We start from the raw sequence: 17,832 nt of genomic DNA on the forward strand, positions 1-17,832 counted from the left end.
GAAGCACAATATACTTCACATATAGCAAAGTTTCAGCATTTGCTAGAATTATGTATTATTTTATTTTTATTTAGGTTTGGTTGGGATGTTCCAGTAATTCTGAGAAATTCAGAAGAGACCCAGTTCAACACAAGAGTTTTCAAAAAGCAAATGAGACAAGTCAAGAATCCTTTTGGCTTAGAGATCACTAATCCATCTTCAGCTTCGATTTCAAGTTGGTGGCTATTTTCCAAAGATTTTTTTCTTTCTATGCCCCTGTCTTAGCATTTTAATTTTCTTTCTCTATTGCTTTCTCTTGATTACACTTAAGTATTTATTGAGCACCTGTTTTGTTCTGGGAGCTGCATTATAATACTACTTTGTACTATAGATACAAAGACTAATAATTCACAAAACTTACTCCTTAGGAACTTACAAACTAGCAGTGGCATTCATGTGAGAAGAACGAAGTATCTTAAGTGTTAATAAGAGAAGCTTGTTAGGTCACTGCCATTTTCATGGATCTTCAGTGCAGTGAGAAATATATGAATGGTATAGATAAACACAGTTACTAGGTTGGTAACCTTATCAAGAACAAATGTTTTTAATCTGAAATTATGATATTTTGGGTATAAGTTATTTTGGCATAAAATGTTATTTGGGGAGATGGTAATAATAGATCATAGTTGTTTGTTTCTGTGCTTACTTGGAAAAGTAAATTATCTGTAAAACTAGGAACCACTGGAGTGAAACAAGGAAAAGGAGTGAGGGAAAAAGAAGGAAGGGAAGAAAGAGAGAGAAAAAGGAATGGTTAAGTTTGCTGAGGTGGGGAGGCATATTCAGGAAAAGCGTTATTATGGGATGTCTCGGTGGCTCATCAGTTAAGCGTCTGCCTTCGGCTCAGGGTGTGATCCTGGAGTCCTGGGATCGAATCCCGCATCAGGCTCCCTGCATGGAACCTGCCTCTGCCTATGTCTCTGCGCCCCTCTCTCTCTCTCTCTGTCTGTCTCTTGTGAATACATAAATAAAATCTTAAAAAAAAGAAAAAGGAAAAGGTTATAAAAATGTGCTCACTCTCTCATTGATTGATTGATTGAGTCTTGAAAGATAAGTAGGTGTTTATCTCCTGGGATCGAGAGCAGTTCTAAGAGGAAGAGGCATGAACAGAGCACTGATACAGAATGAGAACAATGCAGGAGAGAAACAATAGTTTGTTGTGGATAAAACATAGTGTAGGACAGATTAGAGAGAAGAGAGTAGGGGAAGACTCAGGTTCTTTGCAGGAGCCCTCCACAGACAGATCCTATTACCAGGATAAAGAATACAGGAGAAGCAGCAGGTTTTGGAAGAAAGGTAATAAATTCAGTTTTGAACTTCTGGACTTGAAATGCATTTGTAGCAATTAAGTAGAGATACAGAGTGGGCAGCTCTAGGTACAGTTCTGTAGCACTACAAAGATTTCTGGGCTGAGACCCTATCACCTTTTACACTTGGTCAGATATCTGGTATCTTAAAAACAAACAATCCCAAACTTTCTCAACTATTTATTTATTGAGAGGGAGAAGCAGGCTCCTTGCAGGGAGCCTGATGTGGGACTCGATCCCAGGACCCCAGGATCACGCCCTGAGCCAAAGGCAGATGCTCAACCACTGAGCCACCCAGGTGTCCCACCTTTCTCAACTTTTTATCTCCTTGAAGCTACTGCGCTCTTTCTCTTCCCTTCACAGCCAGGCATCTCAAAAGCAAGTTGTGTTTTTCTTCTTCCCTTAGCCTACTTCACTTTCACTGTTCAGATCAGGGCAGTCTGATTTTTGCCTATATCCTCTACTGAATGACTTTCCCCAAGATCTCTGATCACCACTTCTGCCCCCACCCTAACCCCTCAGCAGTCATAAAATCCAGTGGACACTCTATAGGCCTAAATCAACATTATCTCCACAGAGTTTAACGGAGTTGACCAATCCTTCCTTCCTGATACCCTGCTCCCTTGACTTCTGTGACGCTTCTTATGTGGTCATCTTCCCTTCTTTACCTTCCAGAATCACAAGTCAAAAATCAGTGTACTAGGGCGCCTGGGTAGCTCAGTCGGTTAAGTGTCCAACTCTTGATTTTGGCTCAGATCATGACCTCAGAATGGTGAGATCAAGCCCCAATTAAGGCTCCATGCTCAGCATGGAGTCTGCTAAAGATTCTTTCTCTCTTTCCCTCTGCCTCTCCCCCCACTCGTGGCTATATAAATAAATAAATAAAATCTTTTAACAAATCAGTGTACCTAGTTAATAGGGATTATTAACCTTAAGTAAATATTGATTTATAATGCAAAAGTACAAAGTCTCTTATTCTTCCTTAACTGTAAATACTGTACTCTCACCCTGTGAATTGAAGAGAACTAAAGACCTCTTTTTCCCCCCCTCTAATGGTAGATAAGGAGTTCATTCTGACATTTTTCACTTGAGAAGACCAGATTTCAAGATATGACAATTAACCTGTTTAGAAAACATACCTATGGGGATCCCTGGGTAGCTCAGTGGTTTAGCGCCTGTCTTTTGCCCAGGGCATGATCCTGCAGTCCCGGAATCGAGTCCCACGTTGGGCTCCTGGCATGGAGCCTGCTTCTCCCTCTGCCTGTGCCTCTGCCTCCCTCTCTCTCTCTGTCTCTCATGAATAAATAAATAAAATATTTAAAAAAATAAAATAAAATGTGGTACATTTTATTTTTGGAACAGTGGTAGTTTGGTGACCTCTGACCTCTGTGGTCAGGCACTTGGACCTGCTCCAGTGTCACATCTAAGTCTTGAGTAGGACTACCAGTACAAAAAGCTACCAGAACAAAGCTGTCCTTCCTACTGTATAGTTCTACAAGCTGGGAAATGCTGAAAAAAGTAAGAACTGATAAATTATAAGCAAACAAACGCAGAACACTTGTGAGCTAGAAAGTGTAAGGAAATCCATCAATCTTCCTTTCAGGAAGAAATAGTCTCAAAAAGAGCCCCTCATACCCTGCTGTAAATGTTAGAAGGAAATGAAAAGATATCCAGTAAGTAGAAGACCTCTCAGCTGCCAACCAACAGTAGCATTACTGAAATATACAAAAAAAAACCTTTCTAATGTGTAGCTTTATTTATTTATTTTAAATATTTTATTTATTTATTCATGAGAAACACAGAGAGAGGCAGAGACATAGCCAGAGGGAGGAGAGGCAGGCTCCATGCAGGAGCCTGATGTAGGACTCGATCCTGGGACTCCAGGATCACGTCCTGAGCCAAAGTCAGATGCTCAACTGCTGAGCCAAGGCATCTCAATGTGTGGATTTATAGCACGCTTATTGAAGTATTTTAATTTTTAAAACACCAGTGCCTATCATTCATTATCTGTCTCCTATGGGGAAATAAGGGGAAGGATTTTGGTGGGAATTATATTTGGCAGAATAAAATTCATTTGTTTAAACTGTGAAACAGTGGATATCATTAAAGATGTCTAGGACATAAAAATAATATTCTGAGCAATAATTGTGACATTTGAAAAGGTTATTTCACTTGATGTCTAGTTTAAAAATCCAGGTCTTTTTTTTTTTTTAAGATTTATTTATTTATGATAGACATAGAGAGAGAGAGGCAGAGACACAGGAGGAGGGAGAAGCAGGCTCCATGCTGGGAGCCCGATGCAGAACTCGATCCCGGGACTCCAGGATTGCGCCCTGGGCCAAAGGCAGGTGCTAAACCGCTGAGCCACCCAGGGATCCCCCCAAAAATCCAGGTCTTTTTTCACCACTGTACCCAAGGGACCTGACATGTAGGGGAGGGAAGGGGAATATCTGGAGACCCGATTTACTTGAAAATGAACAAGAGAATCAGTTTTATTTTTTACTTTTTAAATTTTATTTATTTATTCATGAGAAAGACAGAGAAAGGCAGAGACATAGGCAGAGGGAGAAGCAGGCTCCCCATGGGGAGCCCAATGCGGGATTCGATCCTGGGGCTCTACAATCACACCCTGAGCCGAAAGCAGATACTTAACCACTGAGACACCCAGGTGTCCTGAGAATTTGTTTTAATCTTAGTCATTTAGTTCTCTTTACTATGGGTGGCTTGGTGGGATTTCTTTTGTTGTTATGTGGTGATACTGGATTTGGACTTCTGATGTTTCCATGTCCCCAGTGTAAAAGGCTCTAATGAAATTGATAGGAGGTACTCAGGATATGTTAGTTGAATTTAATTCATTTGATTTAGAATTTTCCTATCCCTTTGTAACAACTTCCTTATATTTGGGCTTATTCACCCTGGTGAGACTAACACAAATAAAACCGTTAGACAAAATGACACACAGCATTTTTGGAGGAATTTGTGAACCTCTATTTTCTACGATGTAAAATTTTCATCTCCCAATACTCTAGATTTATTACTCATTCATGATCACCTTGTATGTTGGTTCTTCTTTCTCAGGGATTCTCCTCAAAGAAGTTTGTGGCTTTTCTGCTCTATTGTTTCTCCTTTTTTTAATGGCTCAACTCACTGGCTATAGTCCTTATTTTTTGCAATTTTTTGCAAGTCTGTCTCTTATGCAGGGCTTTATTTGGCTGTTATGGCTAGGCAGGTAAAGGCAGGTTGAAGGCAGTCACCACCATGCTGCTTCAGTTAGTTTAGATTCTGAATTTTCTGGTTTAAGGCTATGTTCTAGCTCTGCTATTACTGTTGATCTGAGATGGCATTGTGTTTGCACTGAATTTTAGAAGACGGAGAAAATAAAAGAATGAGAACCGTCCGCAGAAGTGAGAAGAACTAAAAGGAGAACAGTTTTGCCTGGGGGGATTTGAACTGTCATCAGTTAGTGTAAATTGATACATTCTCTTCTCAGTCTATGTCATGGACAAGTGTGGAGAGATTGTGGAAAGTAGAATTTATAGATTCTATACTTCTTTCTCATTAACTTATAATGTTAATTTCAGAGACATATTTTGTTGATGTCTGAGTAGTATCCAGTTGTCAATAGTCTCTGACCCTCTCTGCACTTTAGTCAAGTATATGCAGTCTGTAAACAAGCCTTTTATGCAGCTCTGAATGGCTGGAACTCTGATTCTTTTTACAAAGCAAATAAACTGGGTAGTTTTGTGTGTTTTAGGGATTATCCTTCCATGGTTCTTTTTAAATAGAAATAGACACATATATGTGGATATCCTCTCCTGTAGGATAAACAGGAATATGCTATATACTTGCCTCCATCTTGCTTTTTTCATTTATATGTATTCTGAAGATCATCCCATCCCATTGTAGTATATGCAGATATCTTGCCATGCCTCAATTCTTTTTTAAGAGCTCCATAATATTTCATTATAGAATATCCCATATTTTATTCATTTAACTCCCATTGATGGACATTTGGGTGGATTCCAGCATTTTGATGTAACTAGAGCTTCATTCATAACATTTTTTTCACATTTTCTCATTTCTACCAAGAATGTTTTTTATTTTTCCACTTTCTTTTATATGTCTTTTCTATTTTTCCCTTTCATATCTACTTTAGTTTTTATCCCTTACCTCATGTTGTATGTTTGTGTGGTAACAAAGAGAAAGGGAGGTATGATTTTTAATATATATATTAACTTTAAATATATAAACATTGTCACGCGGGGATCCCTGGGTGGCTCAGCAGTTTAGCGCCTGCCTTCAGCTCAGGGTGTGATCCTGGAGTCCTAGGATCGAGTCCCGCATCAGGCTCCCTGCATGGAGCCTGCTTCTCCCTCTGCCTGTGTCTCTGCCTCTTTCTCTTTTCTTTCTCTTTCTCTTTTTCTCTCTCTCTCTCTCTCTGTGTCTCTCATGAATAAATAAAATCTTAAAAAAAAAAAGTCATGCAATATAATATAAATAGTATATACTAACATTAAAAAATGTTGTAATACATAATATATAAATTTTTATATATTAAATTTAATGTATAAATATATATTTGGTATTGATGGAGTGTTTTTCTTTGGATATTTAGTAGCTAATTGAAAAATAATAGCTAATTAAATTTCCCTTTTTTTTAAAAAAGATTTTATTTATTTATTTGAGAGAGAGAGAAAGAAAGGATGAGCAGGGGGTAGAGGGAGAACCAGACTCCCCTCTGAGCAAGGAACCTGATGCGAGGCTTGGTCCCAGGATCCTGGGATCATGACCGGAGCCAAAGGCAGACACTTAACTGATGAGCCACCCAGGCATCCCATAAATTTCCCATTCTTGAATAATACCTGATGATTGGAATCATACAAAACTTTGAAATAAAATTCTATTCCAATTACCTATGCAAAGTTCCCGCCAATTAGAAGTTTTGCATAACTATGATTGGAAATTATCCTATGTCACTGTGACTATGCATACTGCAAATCTGAGACTCTATATACATACACTAACTACTGAAAAGAAAAGTAAAAAATTCCATTTTTGGTATCCTGTAGAGCATCTGCTTGTGTTTGTGTATATCCTTCTGAGACATACTCTTGATCACCTTTTTATTTTACTTTCTTAAGGGATGATTTATGTACTTTTATTTTTTTTAAAAGATTTTATTTATTTATTCATAGACACAGAGAGATTGAGGCAGAGACACAGGCAAAGGGAGAAGCAGGCTCCATGCAGAGAGCCCGATGCGGGACTCGATCCCGGGTCTCCAGGATCACACCCCAGGCTGCAGGCGGCGCCAAACTGCTGCACCACCCGGGCTGCCCTGATTTATGTACTTTTAAAAGATTTATTTATTTATTAGAAAAAGTGAGTGAGTGCGGGGAGCGGGGGAGGCAGTAACAGAGAAAGGAGAGAGAGAATCTCAAGCGTACTCCCTGATGAGTGTAGAGCCCAATGTGGGGGTTGATCCCATGAGTCTGAGATCATGATCTGAGCCGAAATCAAAAGTCAGGCACCCAAACTGGTTGAGCCACCCAGCTACCCCCTTAATCACCTTTTTTTTTTTTTAATTTTTACTTATTTATGATAGTCACAGAGAGAGAGAGAGAGAGAGAGAGAGAGAGGCAGAGACATAGGCAGAGGGAGAAGCAGGCTCCATGCACCGGGAGCCTGATGTGGGATTCGATCCTGGGTCTCCAGGATCGCGCCCTGGGCCAAAGGCAGGCGCCAAACCGCTGCGCCACCCAGGGATCCCCCTTAATCACCTTTTAAAAATATATATAATGTATCAACCAGAATTTTTTGTTAAAGATTTTATTTATTTATTTATGATAGACACAGAGAGAGAGAGGGAGAGAGAGAGAGAGAGAGAGGCAGAAACACAGGCAGAGGGAGAAGCAGGCTCCATGCAGGGAGCCTGACGTGGGACTCGATCCCGAATCTCCAGGATTGTACCCCAGGCTGAAGGCAGCGCCAAACCACTGGGCCATCGGGGTTGCTCTCAGTCAGAATTTTTATTAGCTAATAGAAATGACTGCAAAAGGAAACTGGGAAGCTTACAGAATTGCCAATAGGTTTGAAGACCCAGCATCAGAGACCAAAGTTGTTCAGTCAGGAATAATGCCCTAAACGATGTACTTTTGAGCACTAGAGGCTACAGTTTCTACTGCCAGCAGTAGAAGACCCTGGATATTGCTGCCCTTGAACTTGTTATTGCTACAACTGTCATGAGCAAGGGGAAAAATCACATGGGTAGTAATAGTAAGTCCTATGTAACTATTTAATAAATAAGTAAAACATTCTAATTTGGGATGCCTGGGTAGCTCAGCGGTTGAGCATCTGCCTTTAACCCAGGGCGTGATCCCAGAGTCCTAGGATCGAGTCTCACATCAGGCTCCCTACGTGGAGCCTGCTTCTCCCTCTGCCTGAGTCTCTGCCTCTCTTTCTGTGTGTCTCTCATGAATAAATAAATAAAATCTTTAAAAAAAATCTAATTTGTATGTCCACTTATAATTTATTTTTCCACTTAAACCGGTTTACTCAAATTGTAATATGTTTCATTACACTGAAAGCAAATAAGTGAATGAGGACATTGCTATTAAGCCCTTCATGTTTTGGAATCCTCACTCTTTCCTTAGGATGTTTTGCATATTATGTGGGACATTAACTGTGTGACAAGAGTATATATTAATGTTGTCAGTGTGTATAACAATATTACTAAGGTTTGGTTTCTTTTTAATATTTTTTCTACTCCAGTGATCATCTTATGGATCCCATGAGTTATGTGTATCCACTTTCAGAAACAGCTCTGCTGTTTCTTACAGTAACAAGGTTCTGTATATCCACTTTTAGAGACACCTCTACTGTTTCCTATAGTTAGGATTATCTATGCAATTAGAGTAATAGGTTGTCAATAGTGAACTATACTACAGTTTTTAAACTCTATGTGGCAGGGGCACCTGGGTGGCTCAGTGGTTGAGTGTCTGCCTTCGGCTCAGGGCATGATCCTGGAGTCTGTCTCTCTTTCTGTGTGTCTCTCATGAATAAATAAATAAAATATTTTAAAAAATAAATAAACTCTATGTTGGAAAAGTCTTTAAGTCACACAGACAAAATTAACTTGATAATTTCCAAGTATAAATGTATAAATAATAAGAGTTTACTGATAGTGCTTCAAAACTGTGTAGAGGTTGAGGTTTTTATATTACTTGTTTTGGGACCAGTTGCTTCATTTACAGGCACATACCCTTTAATGAGTTCCTTTAACTGCCATCAGCCTGGCCAGGATCCAAAAGGAAGCTTTTGTTATTCACTGTGTATAATTGTATTAGAAATTACATTAGGTAATTTTCTTCTCTTTGTCTTCTTTTCTTCTTTGTTTTTTACAGCTGGCATAACTTTGACAACAGATTGCCTAGAAGATAGCCTCCTTACATGTTATTGGGGGTGCAGTGTTCAAAAATTATATGAAGCTCTGCAAAAGCACTTTTATTGCTTCCGAATAAGCACTCCCCAAGCACTGGAAGATGCTCTGTATAGTGAATATCTCTATCAAGAACAGTATTTGTATCCTTTTATCTGATATACCTATTAACAAATGAAAATTTTAGATGTTAGACTTTTTTTATGAATAAAATATTTGGTAAGTTACTATTGGTCACCTTTGGTGTATTACTGTATTTTCGGTTATAGTGGTAATTTACCTTTACATTTTCAAAAAGTATTAAAAAGGACAGCAAAGAAGAAATATATTGCCAGTTACCAAGAGATACTAAAATCGAAGACTTTGGTACAGTACCCAGATCTCGCTATCCATTGGTAGCACTTTTGACCCTAGCTGATGAGGATGACCGAGAAATTTATGATATTGTAAGTAATTTTCTAATTCTGGAAGCATTCCTTTAAGTGATTGGGATGATGGGTCATAATTATTTGGTGAAAAGAAAAAGTTTTATTTTAACTTCTGAGGACATACATTTGGCCCAAACACATTTTTCTTAAAAAAGGGATACCTCAGAAGTATACATGTATGATTTTTATACATGTAACAGCTCCTTCAGCGTAGGACTTTTTTTTCCATTTGAGTTACATGTGATATTATTTAGAAAACAAAAGGCATATTATAGTTGAATTAAGTTAATTTTATTATTCTGTATTGTCATGTTTGCTAGATTAAAAAAAAAGCCTTTTGGGAAGCATATTTATTCTTAGCATTTTTAGAACTGAATAAATAAGCATTGTGATCATCTGAAGTGCTCAGTTTTAAGATGGTATTCCTCTTTTCTTTGCACGCTGGCAAGTCACCTTGTTTCTATCATAGCCCTTGCCACACTTACATCTACTATGTTTTTGGTCTCTGTATTTTCAGTAATTATAGGAATCTCCGTTTCTCACTATGTGCTCATTATTTCTTTAGTCTGGTAGTTTGTCCCTATTAGGAAGATAAAAATTTTTTTCAAGGAATATCTTCTCAAAACAAGTATACATTTTCTTGTATTTAAAAAGTGCAGACCCTTATTGAGAAATCTAGACCCTGCTCATACAGTTTGGATTTTAAATCTTACCAAATTGAAGTTCCATTGAATTGAAGTCAATTTTTTTTTTTCCAAATAAGTCATACTAATAGCAGTATATTTCCACACAGTGCTTGGAACACAGTAGGTGCTCAATAAACTTGATAAGTGGGGCGGGGGGCAGGGAGTCCTACCAAACAATGTTAGTGAGCCTCATAGATGTTGACAGCAAGTCAGTTACTTGTGCATGACAAGTGCATATGAGATCTTTTAGTTTCCTCCCTCTCCTCCCCTCTTACCCTCCTATCCTGCTCAGTTGAAGATGAATAAGAACCGTTAGGTTGGTGTTTCATATTTCCAGCCTCTGTTCTTTACCCTGGCTACCGCAGCAAGGTAACCAGTCTGTCACCACCGTGTCACCCATGTCTTCTAAGCTCCCTTACTTCCTTCCTTTCATTCAAAACAAAAAGGGTCAGGGCAGCCTGGGTGGCTCTGTGGTTTAGCGCCACCTTCAGCCCAGGGCGTGATCCTGGAGACTTAGGATCGAGTCCCACATCGGGCTCCCTGCATGGAGCCTGTTTCTCCCTCTGCCTGTGTCTCTGCCTCTCTCTCTCTCTCCCTCCCTCCCTCCCTCTCTTTTTCTCTCTGTCTCTCATGAATAAATAAATAAAAATCTTAAAAAAAAAAAAGGTCAGATCTGTCACCATCCTCTCTGCTTCCCCTTTTGATTTCTTTTTCCCCCTCGCTGAGGGTGCTATCTATTTAAGGTACTCAGAGTCTTTGTTTCCTAACTTTCTTCCTTAGTCTAAGCAGTGGGGTGTGTGTGTCTCAAAATGTATATAACATAAAATTTACTGTTTTAACCACTTTCCAGGGTATAAGTCAATGGCATTATAAATAGGGAACGATTTGCTCGCGGTGCCCTGATCCAACTGGAACAAGGACTATGTGGCCCAGCTGTACTTGTGGGAGGTGCATTTCCACAGGGGAATTGAGGTGTCTGGCCCTCACAGGTTAATAGGCATTTTCTCTTTTTCTTTTGTTTTATTTTTATTTAAGTTCAGTTTGCCAACATATAGTATACTGCTCATCTCATAATGTGCCCTCCTTAATGCCCATCACCCATTTACCCCATTCCTGCACCCACCTCCCCTTCTACAACCCTTTGTTCCCAGAGTCAGGAGTCTCTCATGGTTTGTCTTCCTCTCTAATTTTTCTCCACTCATTTCCTTGGGGTCATTCCCTGGGTCTTTTCTTCTCATCAGCAAACTCCTTTCCTTTTTTTCTGTTAATCTTGCTCCTCCATCTTTTTTATTAGTCAGATTGGGCCTAACATTGGAACTAAAGCATATTTGTGAGCATAGTTTGTGTTAATGTTCTCTGTTCTTAATTTTAGAAGCAAATTGAGGGATTCCTGGGTGGCTCAGCGGTTTAGTGCCTGCCTTCAACCCAGGGCATGATCCTGGAGTCCCAGGATCGATCCCACATCGGGCTCCCTGCATGGAGCCTGCTTCTCCCTCTGCCTGTGTCTCTGCCTCTTTCTCTCTCTCTCTCTCTCTCGAATAAATAAATAAAATATTAAAAAAAAATAAAAGCAAATCGAGCATTTGGTTTTTCAGTATTTAGCTGGGGGTCAGAGTCTAAATCTAAAAGAAAAAATTAAACTCTACCATTCCTATTCTAACAGTAAAAATTACATTTTGATAGTGTGGTCAGTTTGATATTTTAGGAAGAAGCAGGGGTTGTTACTGCAATATTTTGACTTTGACATTTTTTTTCATCTTTACTCAATTAGATTTTCTCTCTTACTCACATATTACATGTTTGTGGCAGGAAATAAAAAGTCTACATAAGCCAAAAAGGAAAAAAGCATAGTAATCTGTAACTATTTTGTGACCTGTTTTCATTTATTATATTTTGAGCATCTTTTCAATATGAAATATATATCTACAGCTACGTATATATTTATAACCAACATGATACTAGCTTCTGAAGCATTTAATATTAAATGGAATGGCAGGATTGTTCAAATGACGTGATGATATTACTGCCTTCTACCAGCCCTGTCATTTTGGTTTAGTATTATAAGGTTTTGCAGCCATTGCCAAATTATTAAATCCTTATAAAGCTGTAAAGAATATTATATGTTTACAGCCATAGTGGGCTTCTTTCTTTAAACATTTCATTTGGACATAATTTTAGAAACTTGGAAAAATAGAAAACCAAAAGAACATCCCTGTATCTTTTACCCAGGTCTCCTATTGTTAATTGTTGACATTTGCACTATTATTTGCCCAGATGTGTGTATTTTTAATGAATCAAGAATAAGTTGTATGCATGATTCTTTACCCCTAAATACCTTCATGTGTATTTCCTAATAATAGGAATATTCTCTTATACAAACACAATATAGTTAGCATCTTTATAAATCTAACATTGATAAAATATTTTATCCAATCTGTTACCTGTATTCCAATATACCAGTGTATCTAACAATCTTCTTTACAGCATGTTTCCCCCTCAAATACAGGTTCTAGTCTAGAGTCAAGTACTGTATTTGTCGTGTATCTTTAGCTTCCTTTAATCTAGAACATTTCACAGCCTGTATTTGTCTTTTACAATAGTAGCATTTTTGAAGAATACACTTACCTACACCATTTTTGTAAACAGGACAGCTCCCCTTTTGTTTGTGGATGTTTCATTATGATCAGATTGGAGTTGTGCATTTTTAGCCCATCTACTGCACAGGTGATGACATGTGCTTTTCAAGGCGTCACCTTTGGAGGCATATATCGTTCTTCCCCCTCACTGGTGATGCTCATTTTGATAATCTCTCAGCAAGGTGTTATCTCATTCCTCATCTGTTCTGTTTTTTCCCCCTCCCTTATAAATAAGCAATTGGGGGAGAGCACTTTTAAGACCATGCAAACATTGCAGTCTTTATGAGAATTTCCCCATGGATTGAATATCCACTGATAATTTTTACCAGGTTTTACCTTCTCCACAATGGTTGCAAAATGACTTCCTACCCCAGCCCTTCAGTCAGCTCTCAGTATTCTACTATAAGCAAGAGATCTCCCATCTGTTTCTTTGTTTATTATCTGTATGGCCTCACGAATTCCTTTGTTTCCCAGTGATTTATAATTCATTACTGAATTTAGTTATTTTGGTTCTCAACTGCCCTCTCCTTATTTTCTGCCCAAGGGTTTAAAGTCTGTGTCCATAAATTACTTGGATTTGTTCTCCTAAAAGTCAGAAACCCATATAAAGAGGAAGTGTACTCAGATGTTGCTCTCATCCCTTCCCATGATGCTTTTTTGTTAATGTTTTTACTTTTAAGTAATCTCCACACCCAACAGAGGCTCAAACTCACAACCCCAAGACGAAGAGTTGCATTCTCCACCCCAGCCAAGCACCTCCCTCCCCATTCTTACACACCCAATTCTTGTAGATAATCAAGTCTATTGTTTTCTGGTTTATCCTTCCTGTGTGTCATATTGTAATGATGAGAAGATACAGGTATATATATTTTTTATTATTTTCTCTTCTTTCTTACTTAAAAGGTATCACGCTTTATATACTATACATGTTCCTGCTTTTTTTCACTTCATAGTATCTCCGGGAAATCACTCCAGATGAGTTCATAGAGCTCTTCTCACATTGTTTTTCTATGGCTGCATAGCACTTGATTGTATGTAGGGGTATAGGTACCATAGTTATTTAGCCAATCTCCTGTAGCTGGACATTCAGGTAATTTCCAGTATTTTGCGATAACAAATAATCTTGCACAAGTTACACATAACTTGTGTATGTATTTTCATATTGTTAAGGTTGTATGGTTGAGGGGTAAGGGTATTTTGATACATATTACCATTTTGATACATAATACCACATTCCCCTCCATTGGGGTTATATCCTTGGCCTTTGTACTTTTTTTCTTTTTTATACATTTCTACCAGCAATATATGAAAGTGACTATTTCTCCACAGACTATATTATTGATAAACGTTTGAAATCTATTAATCCAGGAGTAAGAAATGATATCTCAGTGAAGTTTTATTTTGTATTTGTCATATTGTGAGTGAAATTGAACATCTTTTAATATAGCTAGGGATGGCAGCTTGGATGGCAGAGTGGTTTAGCGCCTGCCCTCATCCCAGGGCCTGATCCTGGAGACCCAAGATCAAGTCCTGCATCGCGCTTCCTGCATGGAGCCTGCTTCTCCCTCTGCCTGTGTCTCTGCCTCTCTCTCTCTGTCTCTCATGAATAAATAAATAAATCTTTAAAAAAATAATAATAATAATATGGCTAAGGATCATGTTTATAATTTTGTGTGAATTGTCTGTTCATGTCTTTTGCCCATTTTTAAAAATAGGCTTTTTGGTCAACTCTTAATATTTAAAAGTTTTTCATAAATTAGATTTGTTGTGAATATTTTATTCCAATTCATCATATGTCTTTTGACTTTGTCTATGGGGCTTTTTATCATACAAGTTTTAAATTTTTATATAGTCAAACGCATCTGCCTCTGGGTTTGAGTCATGGTTACAAAGTCCCTACACTGGGACTAAAAAAGAATCCACACGTTTTCTTCTAGTGCTTGCATAGTATTATTTTTTATAATTAGGTTTCTTATGCTTTTGGAATTTATTCTTACATATGGTTATAAGGAATGTATCTAATTTTATATTTTTCCAAATAGTTATCCAGTTGTCCTAATACTTTTTATTAAAAAGACTACCCAGTGATTTCAGATGGCACCTTCACCATATTTGTATAGATAGCTGGCTCTGTTTCTGGACTGTTTGTTGTATTCTAGCCACCTGTCTGTTTCTGTGCCTGTACTAGAGTATTTTAATTTTAAAGGCTTTGTACTATGTTTTAATATCTGACTGGGCTCAATCCTCCTCACAGGTTTTTTTCAGTATTTTCCTAGGTATTCTTATGTGTTATTTTTCCATATGAGAATTTTAGAGTCAACTCATATAACTCTATGAAAAAGCTCGTTGGTATTTTTGTTGGGATCACATTAATTTGTAAATTTGAGTATAATTAAAAATAACTCTGGCAAAAATATGTTCCATAACTGATTCCTCCTTAGTAGACTGTGATTTAAATAAATTATTGTAAGTTTTCCAATTTATCAACCTTTTTTTTTCTTATATTTCACATACCTGTGAAATAATGTAAGGAGATTAAATACTAATTGGTATTCACTTTTTATTTTAGATTTCCATGGTGTCAGTAATTCATATTCCGGATAAGACTTATAAACTTTCCTGTAGAATATTGTATCAATATTTACTCCTGGCTCAAGGTCAATTTCATGATCTTAAGGTAAGTACTCTGTCTTCTTAGCTCTCTCCTTTTATTTGCAGAGTTTCAAAGAATGACCATTTATAAAGATGATATTTTTCAGTTAGTTATCACAGAAGTTAGCTATTATTTGTTATTGGGCTCACTAACTCACAAATTTTTAGCAGCTTTTATGACTCCCAGATTTAAAGAGTAATTGTCAGGGTGCCTGGGTGGCTCAGTCAGTTGGGCATCTGACTCTTGATTTCAGCTCAGGTCATGATCTTGGTGGTGGTGGGATCGAGCCCCATGTTGGGCTCTGTGCTCAGCATGGCATCTGCTTCCCTCTCCTTCTGCTCTCTCTCTCTCACCCTTTCTAAAATAAATTTAAAAAAAAATTTTTTTAAGAGTAATTGTCATTTGTGACTATCCTTAAACTTGTTTCTTTGGTTTTCAGCAACTTTTCATGTCTGCAAATAATAATTCCACTCCCTCCAGCAATCCCTCCCCAGAAGAAAAAAGCATAGACCAAAGTTTGCTGGAAAAGGCTGGGCTGTCTGAAAGTGAAGTGGAGCCTCCTGAAGAGAACAGCAAGGACTGTGTTGTTTGCCAGAACGGGAGTGTGAACTGGGTGCTCCTGCCATGTAGACACACGTGCTTGTGTGATGGCTGTGTTAGGTATTTTCAGCAGTGCCCAATGTGCAGGCAATTTGTTCAGGAATCTTTTACGCTTTGCAGTCAAAAGGAGCAAGAGAAAGACAAACAGAAAGCTCTTTGAGGGAGTCATTACGCCTGAAAAGTATACTTTCCACTGAAGATGTAGAAATTTGTGTTCCTGGAATTAATCACAACATGGAATCTACAGTGTTGTCCATCAATGAAAATCCTGTTTTAAACTTCACATTTGTATGGTACATTGATGATGAAAATTAATTTGTTCCTGTTCAGTATGATAAATACTAGAATACCATCTGTGTTAATATAAAAATTTATTCAACCCTTAAGAAGAATGTAAATGTTTGGCCTTTTATCAGCTAGAAGATTTCATAGAATGTTGATTAGGAAAAGTCTGAAAAGCAGTCCATCTAAAGTTTGAGGAGGGAAAAGTCAAGATTTCTGAATGTTTTGCCTTTAACATCATCTAGAGTGCAATTGGGAAAAAAAACTGAATTCTTCCTAAATTGCATGCTCCCCAGTTATAAAGAAGTTGGAAAGAGATTCTAGATCTTTTCCTAAAATAACAGGTTTTATAAATATCCATCTAATTTTCCTTTTAGTCACCTAAACACAAGTCTTAATTTTAATATAGCTTCTTAAATCATAGATGCAAGATACAATTCTTGTCTTCTCTCAGTGTATCATAGATTAAAATGATACTCATCTATAGGAAGCAGATATATAAAACTTGGATAATAAAATTTCTTGGATAATTAAATTTATTGTCAAATATGATTAGGTTAGCGGAATGTGACCTATCAGGGAAGATCTGTGAGACTCGGGATGCCTTACCTTAGATTTCCTCCTGCATAACAAATCCATCTAAAATTGGAGAGCTTTTAGAGCCAGAAAAACTGCTAAGAGAAACAACTATATTTTTCTACTGCAGTTTTGTTCCAAATAAACCCATATCCTCCAGAATAGTAACTGATAGCCAAAAAGCCCCATCACCATGCTTTCTAAGATGACCGAGAAGAAAAAGGTAGATCAGAGCTTTCTGTGTCTTCAGGGAAAATTACCTTCAACTCACCAAGAAATTAGATCATGGCAAATAAACTGAACTTCAGGGAAATTTTCAAGACTTCTTTGTCTTGTTTGTATTAAGAATAATGCCTTATCTTTGTATCAGTGTTTTTACATAGTAGTATTTCATTCTAATCAAATATAACACTCTGAAAAAGACATTACCCTATTCTCCATTTTATAAACCAAATCAAACTTTCATCTCTGCTCAGTAGCTATGTATTAAGTACCTTCTAGGGGCCAGACACCTTTTGGCAGTCTGGGCTACAAAAAATCAGGCAAGACTTCTAACTTCAAAGTAATTGTGCCTCAAAGGGGTGCTGACAGTATTTGAGAAACACGTCCCTACCTCGGCAATTCCTAGGGCTCTGTTCCCACCCTGCCACCAGAAGCAGGGCAGTCCAAGGCTACAGTCTTTGCAGCAGTTAGTTCGCTGGGAAATTCACTCTGGTGGGAATTGAAGGAATCCTCAGAGATCACTTTGTCCATCTCAGCCATCCTGCTTCTCTTTACAGATCTGTTTGTACTCACACTGTCTGAGGCATATCGTTTTCTCATCTGCGATAAGAGTCCACCAATCTTACTCCATTTTATGTAACTTTTATTTTAGTAAAATATACATAACAGGAAATTTATCATTTTAAGTGTTTTTTAAGTGTATAGTTCAGTGACATTAAGTACATTCACACTGTTGCGTGAGCATCATCAGGAACCATCTTCAGAATCTTTTTATCACCCTAAGCTAAAATTCTGTACCTATTAAACACTGACTCCCCATTCTCCCTCTTTTCAGCTCCTGGTAACCCTCATTTTACTTTCTGTCTATGAATTTGACTACTCTAGGTATTTCATATTCCTGGAATCACACAGTATTTGTTCTTTTGGGTCTGACTTCTCACACTGGGTAAAATGTCTTCAAGGTTCAT

At 37.8% G+C, this 17,832-nt stretch overlaps 1 protein-coding gene across 2 annotated transcripts in view; it reads left to right on the plus strand.

Annotated features, from left to right (window-relative positions):
• CGRRF1 (cell growth regulator with ring finger domain 1) overlaps nt 1-16,955 on the plus strand; it is a 29,810-nt gene extending 12,855 nt beyond the window's left edge. For both annotated transcript variants that reach the window (XM_077909348.1, XM_077909349.1), the window contains 5 exons: nt 75-214; nt 8,747-8,924; nt 9,080-9,227; nt 15,101-15,208; nt 15,624-16,955. In XM_077909348.1, coding sequence (XP_077765474.1) covers nt 75-214; nt 8,747-8,924; nt 9,080-9,227; nt 15,101-15,208; nt 15,624-15,944 — 895 coding nt within the window. In that variant the 3' untranslated portion in view covers nt 15,945-16,955. The remainder of the gene's footprint in view (nt 1-74; nt 215-8,746; nt 8,925-9,079; nt 9,228-15,100; nt 15,209-15,623) is intronic.
• Nucleotides 16,956-17,832: the final 877 nt, after the last annotated feature.

Source organism: Canis aureus, chromosome 9, assembly GCF_053574225.1.
Source record: "Canis aureus isolate CA01 chromosome 9, VMU_Caureus_v.1.0, whole genome shotgun sequence".
Lineage (NCBI taxonomy): Eukaryota > Metazoa > Chordata > Mammalia > Carnivora > Canidae > Canis > Canis aureus.